The 25,069-nt window shown below is 39.7% G+C and overlaps 2 protein-coding genes across 4 annotated transcripts in view; one reads left to right on the forward strand and one right to left on the reverse strand.

Annotated features, from left to right (window-relative positions):
- Positions 1-4,710: 4,710 nt before the first annotated feature.
- Positions 4,711-7,583, reverse strand: ATG12 (autophagy related 12). The gene is made up of 4 exons (XM_071580639.1): positions 7,346-7,583; positions 6,936-7,072; positions 5,456-5,518; positions 4,711-5,144 (listed from the first exon to the last, which is right to left on the reverse strand). The coding sequence occupies exons 1-4, from the start codon at positions 7,545-7,547 to the stop codon at positions 5,085-5,087; spliced, it is 462 nt and encodes a 153-aa protein (XP_071436740.1). The 5' UTR covers positions 7,548-7,583; the 3' UTR covers positions 4,711-5,084.
- Positions 7,407-25,069, forward strand: part of AP3S1 (adaptor related protein complex 3 subunit sigma 1) — a 29,799-nt gene continuing 12,136 nt past the window's right edge. Inside the window, exons 1-4 of one of the 3 annotated variants that reach the window (XM_071580637.1) lie at positions 7,407-7,870; positions 10,303-10,394; positions 13,256-13,367; positions 20,682-20,753. In XM_071580637.1, the coding sequence (XP_071436738.1) occupies positions 7,802-7,870; positions 10,303-10,394; positions 13,256-13,367; positions 20,682-20,753 (345 nt within the window). In that variant the 5' untranslated portion in view covers positions 7,407-7,801. The remainder of the gene's footprint in view (positions 7,871-10,302; positions 10,395-13,255; positions 13,368-20,681; positions 20,754-25,069) is intronic. The other 2 variants (XM_071580638.1, XM_071580636.1) reach the window with 2 other exon arrangements.

Raw genomic sequence — 25,069 nt, forward strand, 5'->3', positions numbered from 1 at the left:
CATTTTTGTCTGTTTTAATGTCAGGTACTGATTTTTGCAATTAAAACATGGAATTCTATTTTTCAGGTTAGGTCCTCAATGCAATTGTATTTTAACATTATATTGTCTAAAGTCTAATTGATATATGTACAAATATAAATAATTTGCATGTGAAATTACTCCATAGGAATATACACAGCAACGACTCTGAGACTCCTGCACTTTTTTTTTTAATTTTACTAGATGTTAATCATCTACTTTTAATAAAGGTATGAGTTAATTGAGATGTATAGGCAGTCCTTCATCACTTTCTATAATCTGCACCTTTAACAAAAAACGTTCGTGAATGTGCTGTTGGTGGGCATTTAGAGCCTACCAATGTAGAGCTGTTTAGAGACAACTGCATGGAAGGGAAACCATTGTTAGATTATTCCTGAAGTTTGCAGAGTGACAACTGATTTTCTTTCCCAGGTTTCATTCTTCTCAATGTGCATACCAGAGATCAAATCTCACCTGAAATCAGGACTCTGTATCTAGCAACAAATATCCCAAGGACTGATCCCTGGCACAGAGACCAGCTTGCAAAAGAGTTTACATCCACACTATTTACCTTTTAAGCTCCATAGCAGGCTGATCATGTCCAAAGTGCCCACCAGAAATGGTACCATGCCAAGTCATGAACTCTGCACAGGCCAAAATCTGTGCCAGCAACTCTTCTAACAACTAACTGTACAGATGACTGAGCTACAGTGTCCCAGAAAATCTCCTGGCACTACCAAGTCTAACAACAAAGATGTAGTGTGACAGGCTTAACATTAAGCCTTTAACATACTTATTTTGGTCTCTCCTTAGTCAATAGCTGATTCATCAACCTTTCTTAACCACCTGTTTTAGGATGAAACAATCTTTAAATGAGTTTTTGTCTCTCTAGGTATTTTAGCATCAAAGACTACTGGATAAAATACAGTAAGATGCACCTGACATGGCATTATTAGTATGAAAACAAGAGCAAAGCAGGGACAAAAAAGATTTTTATAATGTTTAGCCTTGGAAGCATATTAAGTATGGGGTCAGCAAAGCTAAAGGATGGTCTCTGCGTATAATATTTTACTTTTTTTCTTGTCAAGTGTTTTTCTTCTCTTGATCCAATACAAAACTAGGCTGAAAACACTTCTTGTTTTTTAATGCACACTGCATTTTGTAAGAGCTTGTAATACTCATAAGCACCATGAAAACCCCACAGTTAAAGGCATTTTTGCAACTTTTTTTTTCTCTCATCTCCAAGATGAATATGTAGTATGATAATGCCTTGAATAACCTTTGTACAACATCCTGAAGAGTAACTGAGACTTCAGGGTAGTCAAGAACAACATAAGCCAAAAACTGATGCAAAAAAGGGCAGGATTTGATCTGCAAAACAAGCATGAACAGTAACAATGGGTAAACAGAAGTTGCTTTGGAGTTGAGAAGGAGTTTGCAGAATGGATGTGTGAATTTCCAACCCCCAATCAGTACATTCATTATGTTGTGGGGATAATTAAAACAGACACATCTTTTGTTAAAATCTTAGCAGTAGTTTTTGAATACTTAAAAGTAAAGATGACATTTGCTCAGTATGTACATAGGTGACACAACTATGTATTTTATCATTTTACTCCGGAGGTAACTTTAGTGTCATTTGGCTCCTTCACATTTTCCATGTGCTTTTAAGATTAATTCAAGCTACAAATTACAAATTGATAATTAATGCTACTCTCTAAACTGTTACAATACTATATATAAATAGTGCCTCCCAGTTTAAAGGGTTTGTACTTAGTGATTATTAACTTGAAACAGGATAAGTGAATTTTGCCTTGTACTGGTTTTTAGTATTGGGATGTTGTAAAGTACTAAGCTTTCCTAAAACGAGTATAATTTTCTTTTTCAATACTTATCTTTACTTCTCTGGCTGAATTTTTCCAGTTTGCCCTTTCTGTTAATTCAATTACATAAAATCAAGTGAATTAAATTACATTACAAATATTGGCAGTTCAGTACTGCAGCATCTTTGGGTGGAATACAACACTGAGTAAATCTACAGGTTTGGGGTTTTTTGTCTTTTACAGCTTTCACAGACTTGTCCAAGAGTCAGCACTTACTTTCATATCTTTTTCTGCCACTCTAGCCATTGAAGTCACTTAAACGACTGTCACCACTTTTGCTCAAGGTGTACGCAATACAGTTCGTGTCCTACTTGAGCTTCTGATGTTTCCAATTTACTGAAAATATTCTTTTTAAAGAGATACGCATTTCAGGATCATCTGTGATTTTAGATGCTGTAACATTCACTTTTAAAGTATGAGATTTAACAAGATTTAACATGTATTTTGCAACCTTTTGTCTTTAGCAAATTCTACAAGCAACTTACTGGGAATCACTTAATTATTCCCTTGACACGTTATCTCCTTGCGATGTTTGCAGTCTAGTCTGTGGATTAAAATTATGAACAAGGAAAAGTTTCTGCCACTTAGTCACACCCCAACTCCATGCTCCTTAAAGAGCTACCAGAGAGAAACAAGCACTGACTACCCCCTGATCGAAGGCACAAAACTATATGGAAAAGTGGCAAAAAGGAAGACTGTTTCTATAAAGAAGGTACAGAAGTTAAATGAGGGAAATCACTAGAACTGAAACTGGCAGTCATTAAAGGGAACAGAATAAAGGCAGCCTTTACTTAGAGCACTGAGGAAAAAGAAAGTAAGACCTGGATCAGGTGAGCAGTCACTGTATACTGGTAAGGTAGGGGGCAAGAAATAATTAGTTGGGGTTGCAGAAAAATTAAGACAAGAAAAATGCTGGAGCAAAAATAAGTAACTATTATTCAAGGAACAAGATGAGTCTTAAAGAAATAATTCAGATCTTCATGGGTAAGTCATCCAAGTCCAAAAATGCTCTTGGTGCATTAAAGAAATGCAAACTATTATTGTGGCTTTTACATTACTGGAATTTCAAGGCATCGAAGCAAACAATTTTATTCAACTTCAGAGGCTAACATTTATCCACTGATTCATATGACAACCTTCTACCATCAGCTGGCATGATACAATGAGCTATAGTTCTCCTTCTCCTCAAGATCTTAATGTTTTTATTATTTTAAAACAAAACCAAGACACAACCCCCCAAATATACACAAACCAACCAATCAAATGCACACACACAAACCAACCTACTTACATCACTTTTGAAAAGCACATTTGCCGTTTATCAGTAGTTTCATTTGTTAAGATCAAGTGAGGTGAAAGGCACCAATAGAACATTCTTCAAAGAGAACCAGACTTGTAGCTTATCTTAGGTAAACATACAGTCACACTGGAGAACAGACTACCTGTATTTGTTAAGGCCAGCGAGTGGACATACTATGAAAAGATTGATACAAAAAATCTCGGAACAACTATGCAAATACTTTTGTCTTTGTGTACCCTCTAGTGGCTGGCAAGGTTTTGTTGGCCTTACAGTACCTGAGCTGCAATTTCCTCCCCAAGACAGAATCAGAATGCTTACCATTCCAATAGTTCTCTTAAATAGATGGAGATTCATGAGATCAAGGTTCTGAGCAGGCAAAAGTACGGATTATTGGAAGTTTTTAAGTTTAGAACCAATTCTGGCTTGCCAGCTTAACCCAGTGAATCCAGGTTTTCCATTTAAAGCATGGTAAAATATATCAAACTATTCATACAACAAGGACTCAGGGAATATGCCTGTGTGTCTGTGGCTTACCTGCAAGCTGCATGAAAACTGCAGCAACATCAGTAAGTTGAGTATTAGTTCTCCATAAGTCCTCTAAGGGTGGAAAAAAATCTGCTACACGGGTTGTAGAGTCACATAAGAGCCAATTATATATGAAATAGCAGTGAATAGTTCACGACTATTATAAAACTTCCCTTAAACTAGAACAGGCTGTTTTGCCTGTGTCTGCTGAAGAACTGGATTATGACAGGGACCAAAACTGTCATCCAGCACAAGAACGTTCTGCAAGCAAACAACTAACATTTAATTTAGTTCAGCTTAAACAAACATTGAAGACTTTAACACAGACATGTAAAACTCAAAAAAAACCCCACCCCTCATACCCAAACCTCCCAACAAACAAAAGCAAAGGTCAGTACCCTAGTCAAGGTACTAAGTCCTCTCCATAATGGAACAAACTCCTAATCAAGCCTCTTTGTTATGATTTAGCAAAAGGATGTCAAGTGCATTCTACTTCCTTGGTGGAAAATGCAGCTGATGAAACACGAAAATTACAGCAGCCAAAAAGAAAATGTATAGAGTAGGCTTTTAGCACCTCATGTCTATGTCTTCATTACCTGAACATACAACAGCTAGTTCCATTGTTCAACTAAAGATGCAAGTCATTAAACAGTTTCAGAAGAAACACCTTGATAATGCTGAAGTGTTCAGCCTTCAACAAATCACTACACAATTTGTGTGGGAGGAAAGTATTTTGAGGCCTATCATTATGCTGTGCCATGTAAATGAGCACTACGGACATGATGAAGGCACAGAGTGAAGTAGTTAAGACTGTACACCAATACCTACACATCAAGAGAAAAAAGAAATCAAAATACTGTCTTGATACAACATGAGATAAGGGACATTCATATTCATGTATCATCAGATGAAGACTTTCATTAAAGAACAGAATGCATGAAACAGATGTACATGACAGAAATAAATTGAATTCCAGGCTACATGTACAACAGACATTACTTTTAATAAAAAAGGTACATTTATCTTCAGCACAGCATACAGACACAGCTGTCCAGCCAGTCCTCCAGACAGATGAAATAGCTTCCCTTCAGATACAGAAATTAAAAAGTCAGCAGCAAGAGAGCTGGCTCTGCTCTACAAATGAAGGTGTTTTCTCTGCAACTCAGATGTACATCATAAATAAACCACATGATCAGACAGCCTAGGTAGCTCTTTGCTTATGCTATTCACCTGCATCTTACAGGCACAAGCAGAAATGCAAAAATCCTTCTTGCTCTGTGTTTACAGGTTGAGCTTAAGAAAGTTAGTCCTTTTTCCATTTTTGAAGAGAATATGTAAACAATTGTATTGCCTGTAATTCATCCCCATGCCTGAGTTTTGCAATAATGCAGTACTAGCTTGCCATCACTTCCAAAGCACTGCAAGAAAAAACAAAAACAGAGGCTGTTACATTTATTCATGGGCTAGCATATACATGAGACAAAACAATCAAAACCCTTCCCATCAGGTCAATGTGCCATGGAATATTGTTACTGATAAGAAAGCTCTCCATCATAACAGGAGGCATGACAACATGCTGTTCGTGAAGGAATGCATTTCCAGAGACTATATGGAGTCACATCCCTTTGGATCACATTCATATAGATCTGTAAATATCACTTACACTACATTAAATGCAAGCTATTACTGTAAGGGCACATTTGGAAAGGTTATTTAAGGTGAAAATCACCTCATAGAGGGTCCCAACTTCTTGGTCTGGAGATGGAGCAAAAGACTGATTTACATATATGAACTGCAAGAAAACAAAAGAGAAGAGATAGAGATTTCACACAGATCTCATAGGGAAGACAGAAGAAACACTCTGCAGTCGAAGTTCTTCTATAACCTTTACAGCACACACTGGAATACTACCAAATACCATCCTCACTTCAGCATGGAGGGCCAACACAACTTCCAGGAGTCACTTCTGTCTGGCCAACTAGACCAAGCCAAAGTAAGTGTGCTGACTTCTTTTTCCTGCAAACTGACCTATTAGTCTGTCATACAGCAGCACAAAGTGAACATCCTGGTTTAGTTCTTGCTTATTTCAAGTATCCAAACCATTCACACTATTCCAGATTTGCTCATTTAGAAGAGTCATCACAGAAATTACAATTATTTTGTTCTTTTTTCAGGTCCTCTTTCTCACTTCCTCCTCCAAATGCATTTACACATATAGTAGTGACTCCACAATGTCAAAGAGGGCCTTGACATCTGCAGTGCAAGGTAGCAACAGGCAGTGGGGCGTCATGTGCTACTCCCAAGTAACAGCTACATAATTCCTAGGGCTTTGTTCCTGAAACCACACTGGAAGGCTATGTGCTCCCACGTTTTTTTTCCTGAGACAATGAGATCACAATTAACTGAATCAAACTGTTGAGAATATTCATGAACAGTTAATAACCTGCACTATAACTAAGCCTTGGAAAAGGAAACCCACCATGATTTTCAGGCAAAAAAGAAGGCATTTATGGCTATATGCTTACATAATATCCTGCAGATCAAGAACAAAAGGATTTCATTTACACTTTACTTGACTACTTTAACGAGTCTAGTTTTAATGTTGTATCTCAAATTAAAACTTTGACATTTACTACAAAACAACAAAAGTAGTGCAGTTGTATTTCCAGCTCTTCCAATGTTATCACAAGGCCACTTGGGCTTGTGAAGGGTTCCACAGGAAGGAACCCACAAATAATATTGGCAATTTGCTGCCAAAATGGGAACACTTCCCAGCTACCCATTTTAAAAGATACATCAGTCCTGTGACAGTGACTAAACTGTATGAGATGTAAGTTTTGAAGGAAACAAACATTTATTCAGAAAATCAATCCCAAACACTTAGGCCTGTTTTTCAAATACTACACCTGTATTCCCAGCTTCTGCAGGTACAGTGTGCCTAGGAATGTTTCCCCGGGATGCAGTGATGCCCAGCGTGCACACAGCCCTGTGTGGCAGCATCAGACATGGAAAAACTGAGACAAAAAGCCCAAAGGCCAGAGCTGAGCACACCCAGGCTGCACTGCTAAGCTCCCCTCGGTGTTACACTCTGGTGTCTGCTTGGGACAGTTCTGGTGGCGCCTACTACAAGTTTCCTGCTGACATTGTAGCCTGCATTCCAGCTATGTCGCTGCAGGGTACCACAGCTCCCGCCCCGTGCCCGCCCGTACCAGCTGCTCGGAGGCCATCAGCTTGAGGAACTTCTTGATGAAGTCCACGAGGCCCTGGATGGTGCGGGTTCGCTCCACTGCCCACTTCTTGGTCTTCATAATGGGTGTGTCGCCCACGGCCTTCAGCAGCACATCAACTGCGGGGCGCGGCGTCAGCGGGGCGGCCCCGCCCCCCGCGCCCATGGGCCCGCCCCGGCCCTGCTCCCATTGGCCTGCCCCGCCCGCCCCCCGCTGCCCATTGGCCCGCGCCCTGCCCGCCCCCGCGGCCATTGCCCGCCCCTCCCGCCGCCCGCGCCCATTGGCCCGCCCCTCCCGCCCCCACCGCTCATTAGCCCGCCCCTCCCGCCCCCGCCGCCCATTGGCCCGTCCCAGCCCACCACGGCGCCCATTGGCCCGTCCCCGCCCATTACTTTTCTTCTTGGCGTCCCCCGGGGGTTCCTCCGTGCCCGGTGACCCGGCGGCGGGCGAACCCGGCTCGGCGGCCCCCGCTGCGGCCCCGCCCTCCGCGGCCTCATCCCCTGCGCTCTGCGGCCCGGCGTGAGGCGGCAGCGGCGGCGGCGGCTGCGGCTGCGGCTGCTGCTGCTGCTGCTGCTGCTCCTCCGCTTCCGCCATGACGGTGCCGGCGCTGCGCGCACCGCAGGAAGTGACGCAGGGCCGTCTGTCCCGTCACGCGGCACGCCGCGCGCGTCACGTGCGGCGCGAGCCGTTCCGCCGGCAGCGGCCGCGCCTCCGCGCTCTGGGCACGTGTCGCGCGCGCCGCCGGCACCGTCCCGGGAGCGGGAGCGGGAGGAGGGAAGAGGAAGGAAAAGACGGAGGGAGCGGAACACAGCACCGTGCTGCCGGCCGGGCGCCGCCCCCGCCCCACCATGATCAAGGCTATTCTCATCTTCAACAACCACGGCAAACCGCGGCTCTCCAAGTTCTACCAACGCTACGTACGGCCGGGCCGGGCCGGGCGGGGCGGGGCGGGGCTCGGCGGGGCTCGGGCACCGGCGGGACACCCCAGGCCGCGCTGGGCCCGGGGCAGGGAATGGGGAAATGAGGGCGCCGAGGCGGGTAAAGAAGGCTGCGAGCAAAGCTGCTCCCCAGTCACTGTACCTCCCACTGGGAATTGCCTTTCCGCAGCTCCGGAGGTGGAGTAAGGGAGTCTTGTCCAGCGCTGAGAGCTCCTCTAAACTCGGCTTTGTTTTCAGACTGATGTGGAGAGTCTGTGCTGGCGCAGACGGGTCAGAACGAGGGATATGAGTTTGTTGGGACTTACAGAGCCTCTTCCTTTGGAAAGCCGGTGTGCTATAACTATACAGTTGACATGAAAATGTAATTAGATAGAAAATAGTACTCTTCCATGGGAGAAGGCAAGTAGCAAAGCAGCTCTGAAAATGCAGCACAAGCACTTGATCTAATGAAAAGAAAGTGCAGCCTCAGGGAACTGAGAAAAATGTAGAATCCTTAATTTAGCTTAAGGATAAGAAATTATAAAGTAATGTTTCGAGCATTCTATATTTCCTAGCAAATAGGCTAAGATCTCCTGGGCTGTCCTTGCACATTAAAACATAGGAGAACAACTGGTGCTTCTAAAAATTATATAACAAATTATTCTTTTTCAGTAGTGCAGTTACTTGGATTTGTGGCCACTTTCTTGCAGTTGTGGTTAGTACAGAAGTCATGGTTTATTGGAAGTGGTGTATCTTACTTCAGCACGTCAGAGCAGAGATGATCGTGACACTTCAGTTTGTCACGGTCATGCTTTGAATTATAGGAGAGTAACTGATACAAATCATTCCTATTAATGACTGAATTTAATTCCTTCTTTTTTGTCAGCATTGGGAAATTTTAATGCAGCTTTATGAACCTGTTTCCTTTTTTCTCAGTTGCCAAGTAGATATCTTTGGTTTACCATTTCTACTTGAAAAACTAGGATGGAATATTCTCGCTTATACATAAGCATTCCCCTTGTATCCCCACTCCGTTTTTGATAACTTCAATCAAAGAGCTACAGTAACTTACTAAAGAAGTTTTCTTTCTTTTTCTCCTTTTCTTTCTTCACTTCCCCTCCTCACCTTAGTGTGCAGCTAAGAATTAAATACATAGATGAAAATTACGTTCCATTCTTATTTTCATTCAAATGCCACTGCCTCTTTCTGATGTCTCTTCCTGTTGTGTACCTAGAGTCCAAGAAGGGAGAAGAAGCAGGGGAAGGAGAGGAATAAATGGCCAGAGGATAACAGATTTTTCCTGTAAAACCATTCTGCTGTACTACTTTGATAAATGTTTCACTTAGAAGAAATTATCAATGCTTAGAGTAGGGTGGCGTGACTATATAAACAGAATGAAATTTTGAAAATGTGAGTAGCAACTGAAGCCAAGAAATAAGCGATTAGGTGATTTTCCTGAAGCTTTGTGGTGCACAGAAACAGGTGCAGTTGTCTTGTTTGTATTTTTGTGTGTGATTTCAGTAAGACAGATTTATTCATGGACCTTTTGAAACTTGTGCATTCTTCATTGTTAATTGAATCTGTACTGGAGGCAAATCTGAACTTTTTTTCTACAAGTGAAAGCATCTCCAGCTTTCTACAGAGATTTGTTGGTCAGATCTGTTAAAGAGGTATTTGTTTTTTTCATGACACGAAAACTTATAAAATGTGTCTAAGTTTTTTACGTGATATAGATGAGATTGGAAACTGCATAAAATGAAATTGGTAATATTTTGCAGTTAGGTAGCAAAATAATGATTTATGGCAATTAAATAGGAGACTATATGTACTATCCTATCTTTCAAAACAGAGATCTGTGGCCATAATTTCAAAGTTAAAATAAGTTTCTGAAGAGTCGGGAGAACTCCAAAGTGATGTTTCTGATTCGCTAACAGTTAAGTTCATGGCATAGAAGTGTTCCTCATGATACCCATGTATTTTAAGCTATTTCTGAAAGAATTATGTATTGTGGAATTTTTAGCTTCCCCACCCCCTTCAAGCTTTGGAGACTGTTTTCCTTCCTGTTTGTGGGTAAAAGTAGTTTCAAAGGATGTCTGTAGCTGTTCAGGCTGAGTTTGAGATATAAAAAATTCAAAATACTTGAGAAGACTTCCAGTTTACTTGAAGAAACTACCTTTAGATGAATTCTTGAAACAAGTTTCTGAAGGACTATCACTTTTCCACAGTTGTTTCTCAGTAATATATTCTTCTGCTACTTGTAAATATGGTTTTTTGTGTTGAAATTAGAAAAAACTGTGCAGCTTGTTAACTGGTGAATTTGAGGTTTCATGTGTAGATAGTTTGAGGTCACTGATATTCTCTGTGTTATGTTCATTAGCTCTGTGTGCTGTGCCTTGTCAATCCTTTGTAGCAAAGTATGTTTTCTTTCATAGAGTGAAGACACACAGCAGCAAATTATCAGAGAAACTTTCCACTTAGTATCGAAACGTGATGAGAACGTCTGTAATTTTCTAGAAGGAGGACTGTAAGTATCAAATTTGAAATAAATGTCCAATACTTAACTGGCTTTTTAGCATTATTACTACTGATTGTAATGCAACTTTTTACAGCTGTTATGTAAATATCATGTTGCTGGAGGTTTTTTTAATACACAAAGGCCGATACCATGTTGCACCAAGTGTATTCTTCACTAACTGAAGCACATGTATCAAAATGTGTTAGGCATAAGACTTTTCTTTCTAGTGCTGTAGCTGACCTAGTGCCATATCTAGTGCTACAATTGTTTCAGATATAAAGATGAGGAAAGAACAGGTAGATGATATTTCCCTATAATCAATCTGAAGTTTTCTGGTCTCATTTTAAGAGGCATTGGCATTTGCCATACCCACTGAGGAAATGAAAATATTTTGTTGCTGGTGCTTTGTCTTGAACTCCTAACATTTGAGTGGACAGCCTCTGATAGTAATATTCCCTAGCCTTTTTTTCAGGCTTTGGGCTTGCTGTGTAAACTAGGAATGAAAACAAATAGGTTTTGAATGTGCTAACTAGTACAGTTTCAAACAAGAGTTTTTCTTAATATAGGAAACGAAAGATGGGAGGAAAGCCAGGCTTAAGTGTTCTGTCTCTAGAAGGACAGACAGAAAATGTTCTTTCTTGAATTATCTTGGTTGTTTTTTGAAGTAGTTTTGCCTTAGTTGAAGAAATTCTGAAATGGAGTTATGGTTTACTTTACGATATTTATTAGTCATCAAGAGTAAACAGTTTAAAAGCCACCTTCTAGGAAAAGTGGTCATAAGTGATGGAGAAAGCTGATAATCTCCAGTTTATGAGGTAGAGGTTTTCATAGTCTGTTAAATACTCTCTTTATGGGAATTTCTGATTACTGAAAGTTAATCTGCTAACGCCTTAATTTTCTGTACGCAGAGTTGGTTAAATGCTTACCTGTACCATGTCAGCTGTGTCTTTTTTCTTGATCAAGATGATTCCTGACGTTTTTTAGTTATTATTTTTTTAAATTGAAATTTTTCTTGTCTAACCGTTCAACTCATGGTTCTATCATTAGTCTCTTGGAGATGAGATCAGATTGGAAACATGCTGGCTTGAATTCTGTAACTGAAAGACAGAAACCATTTGGAGCGTTTTAAAAAATAAAAGCTACTCAACAAAAATGAACTAAGAGAACACAGTTCTGGCTTTCTTCCTACTGCTCAATTCCATGGTTATTTCAATATTTTTTTCAGGATTTTTTTTTTTCAGGACAAGGATCACTTTATAGTTTGCAGTTTACCCAGAGGCTGCAGCATTTTATGTGTAGAACTATGTGTACTGAAGTGTTTGAAAGAATTGGGAAATAAGTCACAGAAGAGGAATCTTGCATTGCTATTCATTGCCATTTCTTTCTGCTTTCCTATTTTGTTTGTGGTATTTTTGTCTGATACGTAAGTGTAATTCCTGCTCTTCAGTAACAAGGAGCCTTAATTGCCCCATCCCTGCTCCCTGCCAAGCATTAATGCAAAGCAATGTGTTTAAGCAAAACGATCTAAAAGATTTCTTGCTCTTTTTGTCTGTGTATTCTCTTCCTATGGGCCCCTCAGTTCAGGAAAGATGCTGAGGTGCTGGAGCGGGTCCAGAGAAGAGCAACAAGGCTGGTGAAAGGACTGGAGCACAAGTCCTGTGGGGAGAGGCTGAGGGAGCTGGGGTTGTTTAGCCTGGAGAAGAGGAGACTCAGAGGTGACCTCATCACTGTCTAGAACTACCTGAAGGGAAGTTCTAGCCAGGTGGGGCCTGGTCTCTTCTCCCAGGCACTCAGCAATAGGACAAGGGGGCACGGGCTTAAGCTCTGCCAGGGGTAATATAAGTTGGAGATCAGAAAAAAATTCTTTCCAGAGAGAGTAATCAGGCATTAAAATGGGCTGCCCAGAGAAGTGGTGGATTCACCATCCCTGGAGGTTTTTAAACTGAGATTGGCCATGGCACTGAGTGCCATGATCTGGTAAATGGACTGGAATTGGACCAAGGGTTGGACTTGATGATCTTGGAGGTCTTTTCCAACCCAATTGATTCTATGATTCTATGCAGTGGCAGAAACTAAAGGAATGAGTTATGGTACAAGTGATTCAGTTCTGTTGTGGAATTAAGGACGAGTTATGATGTTCATGGCCATGTAGGTTCAGCCTAAAAAATATTTTCATTTCTTTATGACCAGGCCTCTTAGATTTAAAAGTAAATGTCAGTGATATGTTGTACATCTCCTATAATTTAAGAGCCTTTTTTGGGAAGGCTGTAGCAGAAGAGTGGAAGAACATTCCTCTTTAGACTTAATCTCATTCAGTGACCTGACGATTAGTGAGTCCATAAAAATACAATTGTCTCTGTGGCTGTAGCATTGCATCGTGACTGTTGTAGTACAGTCTTGTTTCTCAAGATACGAAACATTTTATGGAACAATGTTCTTGGTTATTAATTGTATCATAAACCCAATTTAAGGCCTTTTATGTAATCCAAATGCCAATCTCCATTATAGTTTTCTTTTTCCGTTGGTGCTCCTCTGTGAAGGGCAGGGAGGGATTTGTAGGCCTTCACTCTGGTAATCTGTAAAGCAGATTAATCCCTGTACTGTGCCTGCTAGTGTGGCATGGAAGTTCATTTAATACCCATTTTTTGACGATCTGTATTAATTGATTTTAATGAAAAGGTTCATACATTAATTATTATCCATGTGGACAACAATAACTGTTTTTGTGTGGTAAATGTAACTTGGACTGTTGGACTTGGGAATGCTCCAGCCTGTAACAGTAGGCCTTGTATTAACTGAAATAACTGTAAGGATTTGTGCAGTGTGTCCTGAGTTGCTAGCTCATCTTTCCTTTTTTCTTTCCTGTTTAGATTAATAGGTGGATCTGATAACAAACTAATTTATCGACACTATGCCACCTTGTACTTTGTCTTCTGTGTGGATTCTTCAGAAAGTGAGCTTGGTATCTTGGACCTCATACAAGTAAGATCTTTTGCTGCTTTGTGATTCTGGTTCTTTTTTTCCTTAATAAATGGAATTCAACTTTGAAGTATCTTAGAAGTTAAATATTTAGCTGTGCCTTTTTTTGCAATATTTGGAGGTGATGGTCCCTTTCGCACTTTAAATACATCTGAAGTGCTGAGTATTACTTTCAGATTATTTGCAGTTTTCTGTGCTTTGAAAAAGTTATTTTTCAGGTTGGTGAGAAGGTAAGGAAACTGTTCGGAATCTACAGGACAAATCAGGAGCTGTTTATTGTTTTATCTTTCAAGGCCTTGTTTTAAATGGTGCAGATCAAACATTTGCTAGATAAGTGTAGATTTTGAGAACCTTGATGCATAAAGCTCTGTACATGCACACTCAGACACACACATGCATATACATATATAGGTAGATAGATACATAGATAGATCTTCACTACAAATGTATAGTGGATAAATACATCCCAAAACATATTTGTATGAAACATTCCTTGTGGCTTATGACCTTTTTGACAGATATACCTTAGAAAAGGAGTGCAAATGATCCTCCAGCTGTGTGTTCTGCACCAAGGGGTTTAGGATGGGGGGAGGTGATTGGTCATGAAAAGAAGGTCCATCCAGATTCCTTTGCTTTCGCAGTGAGAAATGTTTTAATAAGATAACTGCTTTATAAAACAGGATAAGGAGATGAATGTAGATGGTAGATCTTACACCCCTTTAGATGCTGGGCCTTCTGTGTGCTGGGCTTCTGCAGGAGCCCAGATGGATTTTCCCACAGTGCACTGTGCATAGCAGGTCCTGTCCATGTAGAGAAGCTCTTCCTTTTTTGGACCTTTGAGCTATTATGTAATTTTCTCACAGGAAAACAATTCTTCCTACAAGATTTTCTCAGGAGAACTTCTTGCTGCTCTTTGAGTTACTGACAAGGCCATGCAGGTGGGTCACTAACTCCTAAACATGCAACAATTTATTGGTCAGGATCAATACTTGATCCACCTACAATTCATCATTCCGAAAGACATTATAGGTTATAGATTACATTGAATAAGATCCAGGCTACTCAAGCCTAGTAGAGCAGACATGGCCTGTTGAACATTGCTAACTCCTGAAATACCATGCCTTCTACAAGGCTTCCCTGTATGATTTAAACTGCTAAATATATCTGTAACTTGGTAAGAAAATTGTGTCTGGTAATATGAACACTCTCAGGTCAAGAGAGCTCTGACTAAACCAGTGATTTTTCAATTTAAAACTTGCATGTTAGCAGTTTCACTGATTATCATTAGTATACTAAGATGTGGCAAAAACTGGTTCACACCACAAAATGATGTATATCATTACATAAAATTGGGTCTCAGTTATATATATGTGTGGTTCAGGTACTATTAAACCTTTCAAAAGCTTGCACATCAAGTGAATTGTTTTATTACATAAGCAAAATCTGTGGTGTTCTGAGACATGGGCATGTATCTATGTATTATTTTACTGTGAGCCTCAAAGGCCTTACAATTCCCTCTGCAGACTTTTCTTTGAGCTGAATAGCTTCTCACAATCATCTGCTGCTGTTCAGAACAGCTTTCCAGTGTTGCTCTTCTGAGAGTAGATCCAGAAGGGTAGCAGGGAAGGAAACTTTTTCGGGATTCTTGTATCATCTTTGGTCATAGAAACATTCTGTAATATCCAAACAGTGGAAAGTTACCAAATAAAGTGCACAGTAGCCATACCTGTTCTTAGCAGTTTGTTGTACAGAGTTGCGTGGTGTGTCTTCTTACTTGGAAGTGCTAAAATATTTATGAACGGAGAAAGGAAGCATGTTCATATATACACAGTGTAACCTAAATTGTACTTGCAGGTGTTGAAGCAAATTGTCTGAGTTTTCTACTACCTGTGGTTGTTTGTATAGCCCTCAAACTGTCTGAATTAGGGAGAATTTAAACTTTTCTCTAAATTGTATTGCTTCTTGTTGCAGAAATACTTTGATGGATTTTAATCTCCTAGTCTTCATATTTCACATTTTCCATAAATGCTGCAGTGTTTGATTACATGCCAGTATAATTGCATAAAGGAAAATGAAATAGTAAAAATGCTATTTCTTTTTGTAGAAGTACTTTATTTTCTGACCTATATTATTTTGCTTATAAATTATATAGTCTCACTACAGTACCTGCAGCTGTTCAGTATTCCTAAATAATTGTAATTCAATCATTCAGTTATAGTATAAAGTATATAGAGATCAATTAAACAATATCAATTTTCAGTGTGACTCACAAGTAGGATCTGTTTAATCCTCTTAGCAATAACAGTAGGAATTAAATATATCTTACACTGGAAAAGAGGCCTCAGAAAGTTTATTATTACATCTCAACCCCATGTGCAATGCAGACTGGCAGTATGTACATATTCACATCCACTCAAGCAAATAAGTGTTGTCTGTTTTTTGTTGAGAAGTGTTGAACTATTTTCATGCATCTTTATTTGCTGTTGTTCAGAAGACAACACAGGTAAGACATCTGGACTTTGGTATGAATCCTTCATATAATGAATTGTTTAAATAAGTAGATATGTAGAGGACCAGTTTGTGGTAAACTGGTGAAATTAACCTAGGACTTAGTATAGCACTTAAGAGTTTTCTGTCTTGTAAACTGAATAAATCCATAGTAGATTAGATTACGCATTGCAGTCTGCAGTTCTTTTCAGCATAAAGTTTTTGTTGCAATACTTAATATACTTCCATGAAAGACACTTTTATTGCCATTAGGTCAGAGCTGTGTCACAGATAAGGCTTCTTGACTCGGCCTTAATGAAAATGCTGTATGCATTGCAAATAAGGCAAATTCATATGGTTAATTTTTGCCTTTTTTAATATAAACACAAATTTCACATTACTTTTGCTTCATTGGATTGGGACTGGATCAGCACCTGTGCCATGCTTGTTTTGCAGTCTTTTGGAGTCAGTGTAGATTACGTCGTGAGTTGTAGCTATTTTTAGACCCTTGTGTTAGTCTGTGAAATGTAAGGTTTTTAGTGCCATGGAAATTAAATACCTAAGAAAATATAACTAGTTGTAGACTACCATGAGAAAAATTTGAGGGACATTTACAGTGGTACCTAACTATCTTATGGACCTAAAAGTGTATGTCAGCTCTAAGAATTTTTGAGTGTCTTGGCCTATTGCTGTGCCTCAGTGACAGGAGGACTTAGTAAGCAGTGGAGTCTGTGAGATCAGTCTTCCATGAAAGTTCTATGTAGTCTTGCCATGATAATGTCGTTCACTAAAGATGCATGTGGGAAATGAAGTGCAGTTCATTTAAGATGTTTTTCTCAGTTCTTAAAGACAAAGCATCCTGACAGAGATGCTTCTGTGCTAAAGTGAAAAAGGAGAGGCGTATGACTCAGATGAGAACTCTCCATGGGCAGATTGAATTAGTTCTGTCCTCAGGTTTACCACTGCTGTTTAGCTGAGGAAAAAGGAAGGGATTGTTTTGATATGAGTTACTCTGGTTGTTTATAGTTCATCTTTTGTACTCTACTCTGATACATTGAATTGATTAGGTGTTCAGATTTTTCTGCTAGCCTTCTTGTCTTCCCAGTATTAATGTATGTTATTTTCCAAATATTAATGTATGTTTTATTCCTTTGTTGTCTTATTTTAAAAATGAGGCTTTCATTGTAAATGTGGTAATGTTTTGACACAATGCAGAATAGAGGGAGTTCCTGGCTTGTATATATCCAATAACAGTTTGGTTGCTGTGAGGTTCCCCTCCGCCCCACCCTTTTTTTCTCTTTACATCATGCAGATGTGCATGAGTTTTTCTTTGAACTGTTATCATTTCAAAAATGAAGCACAAGGGGGAGCTAGTAATTCATTGTGCATGGACCCTTATTTTCCTGCTATTTGACTTATTTATGTTACTCTTCCAATAACATCAAGGGGCATCTGAACTGATGTGTGTGGAGAGTGTGTGTGTCCCAAAACAACTGATGTGTTTTCTCTTCTATTATTTATCTACCTGTCTGCAGCATCTGAAGTGATTACTGAAGTACTTAAATTCTAAGCACTTTTTGCCATAGTATTTGAGTATGTGAGTAGTTCATTTGACTCAAATTATGGTGAAAGTGGCTCTAATTTTATTTACCATTTTGATTAGTGAAGGCACCTTAAAGTAGGCCAAGGACATTAGTGCAAAAAAATCTTATTTGCTTTGCAGACTAATACTTTAAAAGATCAGTTATTTATAATAAATATAAACCCTGTCCTTGCTGGTATTACTCTGAGTGAACCCTCAATCATGAATGGAAGATTGAGGGAGTTTCCAAAGTTTCTGTGAGAAATCCTTAGCCAGTGAAGAATCTCTTTGAAGAATAGTCAGTGCCAGCTGATTTCTTTCCTTAGATTAAAAAATGTTGTGCACTGCTGGTCATGCACTGCAAGCAGAGATCTGAGAGCTCATTCAGTTTGTGGTAGTGTTGCTACATAATAGGTAAAAGTTTAAAACTAACCATTGTAACTATAAATCGAGTGTTGTTACAGAAGCCCTAGTTACTGGAAGAAGGTAAAAAAAAATTTTTTTGTGTTGATATGTGGGCATACATGCTGGTACTAAATACACATATGGGAAGGGCTTTTGTTAGGGTTTTTGAGTTGTTTTTGTTTTTAATGTGTTCCTGTGTTTTCCAAGGAACTAGACAGATGCAGAAGTCAGAGTCTGTGAATTCATGTGTGAACTTTGTGATATACATGAGGAATATTTTCTTTCAAAAATAGTGTCAAACTTAGTTCTTGTAACTAAAACCATTGGACAAAGGATTTAATTTGTATTCTGTTTCCATACTTCTTCTTGCAGCTAGTATCAAACAGCCCTGTCTTTGTAACTGCATTCTGCTAAGGTACAAGGAAAGTAAGAGAACATCTTTGGTCATTTGTCTTGCTGCACATAGTTGGTAACTGTGTAGTTGTTCTGCTTAACATATAAGTTTTTTGTTTGTTTGCATCCCTTCTCAATAGAATAATGTTATTACCACAACAAATTAGCAACTACTTGATGAAAAAATCTGCTTTGCTTAGCTTCAGTATAATTTAACAGAAGCATATTCATTAACTTAGTTACCCTATCAGCAAACCTTATTTTCTTGAGTCTGCTTCTGAATATGTTCTATGTTCCTCATTTCAAGTTATGGTTTTATATTTGGTATTAAAAAACAGTCCTTGTTCTGAATGCATAGAACATCAGTTAGATCTGTAGTTTGACTTTAAAATGGACATTGATATTAGTAGTAGTAACAGCAGGGTGTGATCCTCTCTTACAGTGTAAACAGGATCTGAGGATCAGGGACTCAGATGTAAAACTAATCTTTGTTGATATACAAGGCAGATGGTTGGGAATGGCTTATGTCAAGTAGACCTGTTTCACTGGATCTGTAGGCATAAATACATGTCTGTAGAAGCAGGCCTTTATTCACAGAGAGTGGTGGTGAGTGGAGTTACATCCAACTGGCATCTGGTTACAAGTGTTCCCCAGGTCTCAGTGTTGTGGCCAGTCCTGTTTAACATCTTATACAGTGATCAGGAGGAGGGTTGCAGATGACCCCTAAGGAAGGTTGGGGAAGGGATCTGGGCAGGCTGGATTGGCCGAAGCCAATTGTATGAGCTTCAGTAAGGCCAAGTGCCAGGTCCTGCCTTTGGACCACATTTTCCTGCAGCACCACAGGCTTGGCTAAGAGCGGCTGGAAAACTTTCTGGCAGGAAGGGAGCTGGGGTGCTGGTTGACAGCAGTTGAACGTGAGCCAACAGTGTGCCCAGATGACCAAGACAAAAAGCATCTTACATCAGCAATAGAGAGGCCTTGTCAACACTGGTGAGGATACACCTTGAATCCTGTGCCCAATTTTGGCCTCTCACTGCATGAAAGACATTGAAGTGCTGGAGTGTGTCCAGAGAAGGGCAGTGAAGCTGGTGAAGGGTCTTGACCACGAGTCTTACGAGGAGTGGCTGAGGGAGCTGGGGATGTTTAGCATGGAGAGGATGAGGTTTGGGGGGACATTATTACTCTCTGCAACTACCTGAAAGGTAGTTATAGAGAGGTTTCAATCTCTTCTTCCAAGGAAGTAGTGATGGGACAAGAGGAAACAGCCTCAAGTTGTGCCAGGAGAGGTTTAGATTGGATATTAGGAAAATTTTTTTCACTGAAAGGGTTTTCAGGCATTACTATGTACTGCTGAGGAAAGTGGTGGAGTGAGCATTCTTGGAAGTGTTTAGAAAATATATATATGTGCACTTAGGGTCATGGTTTAAAGACTAAAATTTCCAACAAGTAGTATCTTATTTATGAAGTTAAAACATCTATGTCTATAGGAGTTATCCCTTGCATAAACATCGATGAAACTGTGCTTACACTTCTTGAAGACTGGAGCCTTTATCAGCACTTGCCACAAGCACATGGTGATTAGCATTCAGGAGCTTCAGGAATACAAGTATAATCATCATTTTTATTATCTGATTTTATTGGGTACTGTAGTGGTCTTGGTGTCAAAGCAGTCAAAGGAGTACCAAGGAATCTGTTACAAAAAACACCTAGAGCAAGGCAGTGCAGATTCCATAGATGGCAAGGAACATCAATGCCCGGAGTTCAGCAGGTGCTTGGACTTTCCTGCTTTGTGCTCTTATATTCTAGATTCAGGGAGGGGTTATTCACCTTGGTAAAAACTCCTAGACTTTTCTAAATTTGTGTGGTGATATGCCTGACAGGATCAGCGTGTGTGACATTAAGACAGCTGCCTTTTAATTTGGCCCGTTTGGTGGGTGTCAATCAGGTGAAAGCTGCTGTACTGCGGAAAATTGTAATCTTGACAAAGTTGCATGATTTTGACAGTTTGCATTGCACATGCCTGTGTAGTAATGTTAAGAGTAGTCAGTTAACTGGGAAATGCCTGCAATGTAGTAATTGTTAAAAATAGTAATGGAAAAAGCTGATTTTTTTTTAATAATTGTGTTCTAATGAAAGGGGAAGGGATGCTTTTAATCACAGCTGAGAAAATTGTAGCACAGGTGACAGTTAACTGTTTTTTGAGATGTAACTTTTTAAAAACTTTTAGCAAAGTATTAACATAAACTGGTTTGTGCTTACAGTTGTGACCTCTCCATAGTTAACATACTGTTGATATAGTAATGTTAACCACTTAATTTCTGTAGATGCCTTTAATGCCTTAATATCTGACCGGTGTTTAATTTCTGGATTTGCTTTTCTCAAGCCTCACATCTAATGGAACTATTGAGTTTTTGTTAAAGCTTGACCGATGGCTCTTTTTTTCTTTGCAGGTGTTTGTGGAAACACTAGACAAATGTTTCGAAAATGTCTGTGAACTGGATTTAATTTTCCATGTAGACAAGGTACTGTAATGACTTCTTGTAATACTTTTGTCAAGTAAAATGTTTGGCTTAACTGATACTCTGTAAGTGATTCTACTTTCCAGAGATGTCAGTGAGGCTGATGAAGGGTTTAAAGAATAAGTCTTATAAGGAACAACTGAGGGAGTTGGGGTTGTTTAGCCTGGAGAAAAGGAGGCTCAGGAGTAACCTCATTGCTCTCTACAACTACCTCAACAGAGGCTGTAGCCAGGTGAAGCTTGGCCTCTTCTACCAGTCAGGTGGCAACAGGACAAGAGGAAATGGCTTCAGGTTGTTGCAAAGAAGGTTTAGGCTGGACATCAGGAAGAATTTCTTCACTGAAAAGGTTGTCAGGCATTGGAATGTACTGTGCAGGGAAGTGGTGGGAACACCATCCCTGCAAGTGTTCAAGAAGTGACTGGATGTAGCACTTTGTGCTGTGGTTTAGTTGGCATGGTGGCGCTCTGGCAAAGGCTGGATTCAATGGTCTTGGAGATCTTTTCCAACCTTAGTAATTCTGTGATTTAATTGTCAGTGAAATCTAGACTGCTTCTGTTAAAATACTGGTTTTATGATTTAAGCTGCAGTGGAACCAGTGGAACATGTCTTTCTGAGGAACAGTAAGATAATGTGGGGAGATTTGCGTAACAATATTGGACATAAAATCTTAAAATCCAAGACATAATCTTAGATTGGGATTAGTTTCAAGAAATACTCTATTCTGTTTTGTTTAGGGTTAGGTATTGCATAACTCAGAACTGAAGTTACAAGGTTTTCCAGTTAAGGTTGGCAGTTGCCTTTCATATGCTGTTACTATGTAATTTAAATGCTGTTTGGATCATTCTGTTCTGGATCTCAGATTGTCTTTTTTCAAATATGTAGAAACTGTCCTGTCTGAATATTCCCACCTATAAGGAATGTGTCTTTTATTTATTAATCTAGTTTTGAGAAATGCTGTTAATATAGTAATCTTTCATTTAAAAAGACTTTGTCTCTAGTTGTGATATCTACAATGCTGTGAATGGAATATACGCAATTTGGTCTTTCACCTCCTTTTTGTGCCTACCATTGGTTTCAGTGCAGTCGGCTTTTCCCATCTGTGAACATCATTTTCCTACCTTGAGTCTGGGAGTGTAATGCTTTTTGATGGAAAAGGCATCATAGAAAACTATCATAAGAATCTCTTAAAACTAAAAGAATATATTCTGTTAGGGATGTAAGGAAATACTTTTATTTTTTCACAAGTGTTTGGCATCTACTGAAATATCCCTGGGAGTATCGTGATCTCTTCCACAATCTTATTATCTAACCAGAACAGTGAACCGTCCAGAATCAAATTGCTTGAAGACAAGGTATTTGCCAATTTTTCCAGAAGATTTTTTCCTTGATACATTCTTTCCCTGCATTTGTTACAGTATGCACTGGTGCCTTCAGGGAATACTTGGAACATAAGTAGGAGGTGCTCTAGATTTTTGTAAAACTACCACAAAATTGTCACTACAAAACAGCAATTTCAGATTTTGGAAAGCTGATGTTCTCAACTGTCAGATCTCTTTTGTAGTGTGTGCCTTCAGTCTTTCACTTGAACACTGTTTTGAATGCACTGTTGAAGTGTATTTTGCACTTCATTGCCTCTTAATGCTTTTTTAATTCAGATTTTTTTGTTTCTTTAGGAAAACAATTAGTGATTTTTTTAAATAACAAAAAGAAGAGAAAATAATGTGTATGTGCTAATTTATTCTGGATTTGCAATGAAAAAAAACTAGTTTATATTAAAAAACTTTTGTTGCTGTTTATATATGGACAAACATGTATTTAAGGGAAGGGATTTAAGAGTCAAGGGATTAGTATAGTTACATAATGTTATTGGTCATACCTGTTATTTCCTTTCTTATACAGATTAACAAATAAAAGTAATTGTATGCTGTTATTTAGAAAACATTCTTCTCCCTTTAGAAGAAAAATGGGGCAAGACAAAGAAAGCAGTTAACTTCTTTAAAGCAATTCAAGCTTTACACATTTTTAAATACTGTGTATTAGTCTTCAATATTGCAAGCTGAAAGTGGGAAAAAATAGAGAAAGGTAAGAAGCATGATCCAAAGTATAGAACAGTTTGCATGGAAGAAGTTAAATATTCAAGACACTGAAGGCAGAGAAGTAAGAAGTATGCAGAAAAAAGGTGTTCGAGAGCCAGAAAAGACCTGAAGAAAATTATCAACTGTATTTCACAGAAATAAAGAGCAGTGGGATATCAGATAAAATCTCAGGAAGTTTGAAACAGAGAAAATGTGGGGTTTTTGTAATTGATAACCGAATTACAGAATGTCATCATTCCATTTTATGATAGATATCAAAAATCTTTTAAATAGATTCAAACGGGATGAGGTATACTAACCAAAGGAAAAAATTCTTAAAAGGAGCTATAAAATACAATAATATACCATGAACTAGCATGCAGTCTGTGTTTCAGAAATCCTTAAGTTGGAGATATTTGGAAGCAGAAAATTTGTATCAAGATAAGTAGTACTGTTAGGATTTCTTGCATAAATTTTTTTTAAGTGTCCGTTGGTGAGTTACTGAAAATAGATAATGAACTAGAATAAAGTTCTTTAAACATGCTTAATCATAGAATCTTAAAATGGTTTAGGTTTGAAGAGACCTTAAAGATCATGTAGTTCCAACACCCCTGCCATGGGCAGGAACACCTTCCACTAGACTAATTACTCAGATCTGCATTCATTGTGTTCTTGAACACTTCTAGGGATGAGGCACCCACAACTTATCTGGGCAGCCTGTGGCAGTGCCTCACCATCCTCACACTAAATTTCCTCCTAATCTCCAATCTATCTTCTTTCAGCTGATGGCCATTCTCTCTTGCCCTATCACTATATGTTCTGTGAAAAGGCCCTCCAGGTTTTCTGAGGGCTTTCTTTAGGTACTGGAAGTCTACAATAAGTTCTTCCTTGAGTCTTCTTCAGGCTGATCAACCCCAGCTGATCAATACTCAGCTTTCCCCCATAATGGAGGTCTTCCAGCCCTCTGATCATCATGGTGACTCTTCTGGGCTTCTTCCAACAGGTCATCATCTTTCTTGTTTTGGGGACTTCAGAGCTACAGGCGGAGTCTCACCAGAGCTGAGTGGAGGGGCAGAGTCACCTCCCTTGACCTGATGGCCACTTTGCTTTTGATGCAGCCCAGGATGTGCTTGATTTTCTGGGCTGCAAATGCACATTGCCCACTCATCTTCAGCTTCTCATCCACCAACTCCCCCAAGTCCTTTTCCTGAGGGTGGTTCTTGATCCATTCTCTGCCCAGACTGTAGTGCTCGCTGTTGCCCCAACCCAGGTACAGGACCTTGCACTTGTCCTTGTTGAATTTCATGAGGTTCACCCAGACCCACCTCTCAGGCCTGTCCAGGTCTCTCCAGTGTCATCCCTTCCCTCCAGGATGTTGACTGCACCACACAGCCTGATGTTATTAGTCAACTTGCTGAGGGTGCACTTGATACCACTGGCCATGTCGCTGACAAAGATGTTGAGCAGCACCAGTCCCAATGTTCCCTGAGGAAGCTGCTCATCAGTGGTCTCCACTTGGACATGGAGCCTGCCACAGCTTTGCATGTGACCTTTCAGTTATTTCCATATCCATCGAGTTGTCCAGATGCCAAATCCACGTCTCTTTGGTTTAGAGACAAGGTTATTGTGTGGGACAGACAGTGTCAAATGCTTTGCATGAGTCCAGGTAGATGAGATCAGTCACTCTTTCCTCATCCACAACCTCTTTAACCCTGTTATAGAACCACCAAATTTGTCAGGCATGATTTGCCATCAGTGAAGTCTGTCACCAATCACCTCTGTATATTCTGTGTGCCTTAGCCTAGTTTTCAAGAGGATTGCCTCCGTGGTTTTGCCACTGTGGTGAGACTGAGTGGTCTGTATTTCCCTGGATCTTCCTTACTTCCCTTCTTGAAAATGAAGGTTAAGTTTCCCCTTTTTCAGATGGTGGGTACTTCACTGGACTGCTGTGACTTCTCAGATGTGACAGATAGTGGCTTAGCCAGTTTTCTCAGAACCTGTTGATATATCTCATCAGGTTCCATGGTCTTGTGCGCCTTGAGTTTCCTTAAATGCTCTTGCACCCAATCTTCTCCTATGGTGTGCAATTCTTTTTTCTCCTAGTCCTTGTTTCCACCTTGTGCAACTTCAGTGGTGTAGCTGGAATATTTGCTGGTGAAGAAAGTCTTTAAGTGTGTCAGCCTTCTCTACATCCTAGGTCTTCTGTATCCTTCTTGAGAGGACCCACATTTTCCCTTGTCTGTC

This window comes from Pithys albifrons, chromosome Z, assembly GCF_047495875.1.
Source record: "Pithys albifrons albifrons isolate INPA30051 chromosome Z, PitAlb_v1, whole genome shotgun sequence".
NCBI classification, from domain to species: domain Eukaryota; kingdom Metazoa; phylum Chordata; class Aves; order Passeriformes; family Thamnophilidae; genus Pithys; species Pithys albifrons.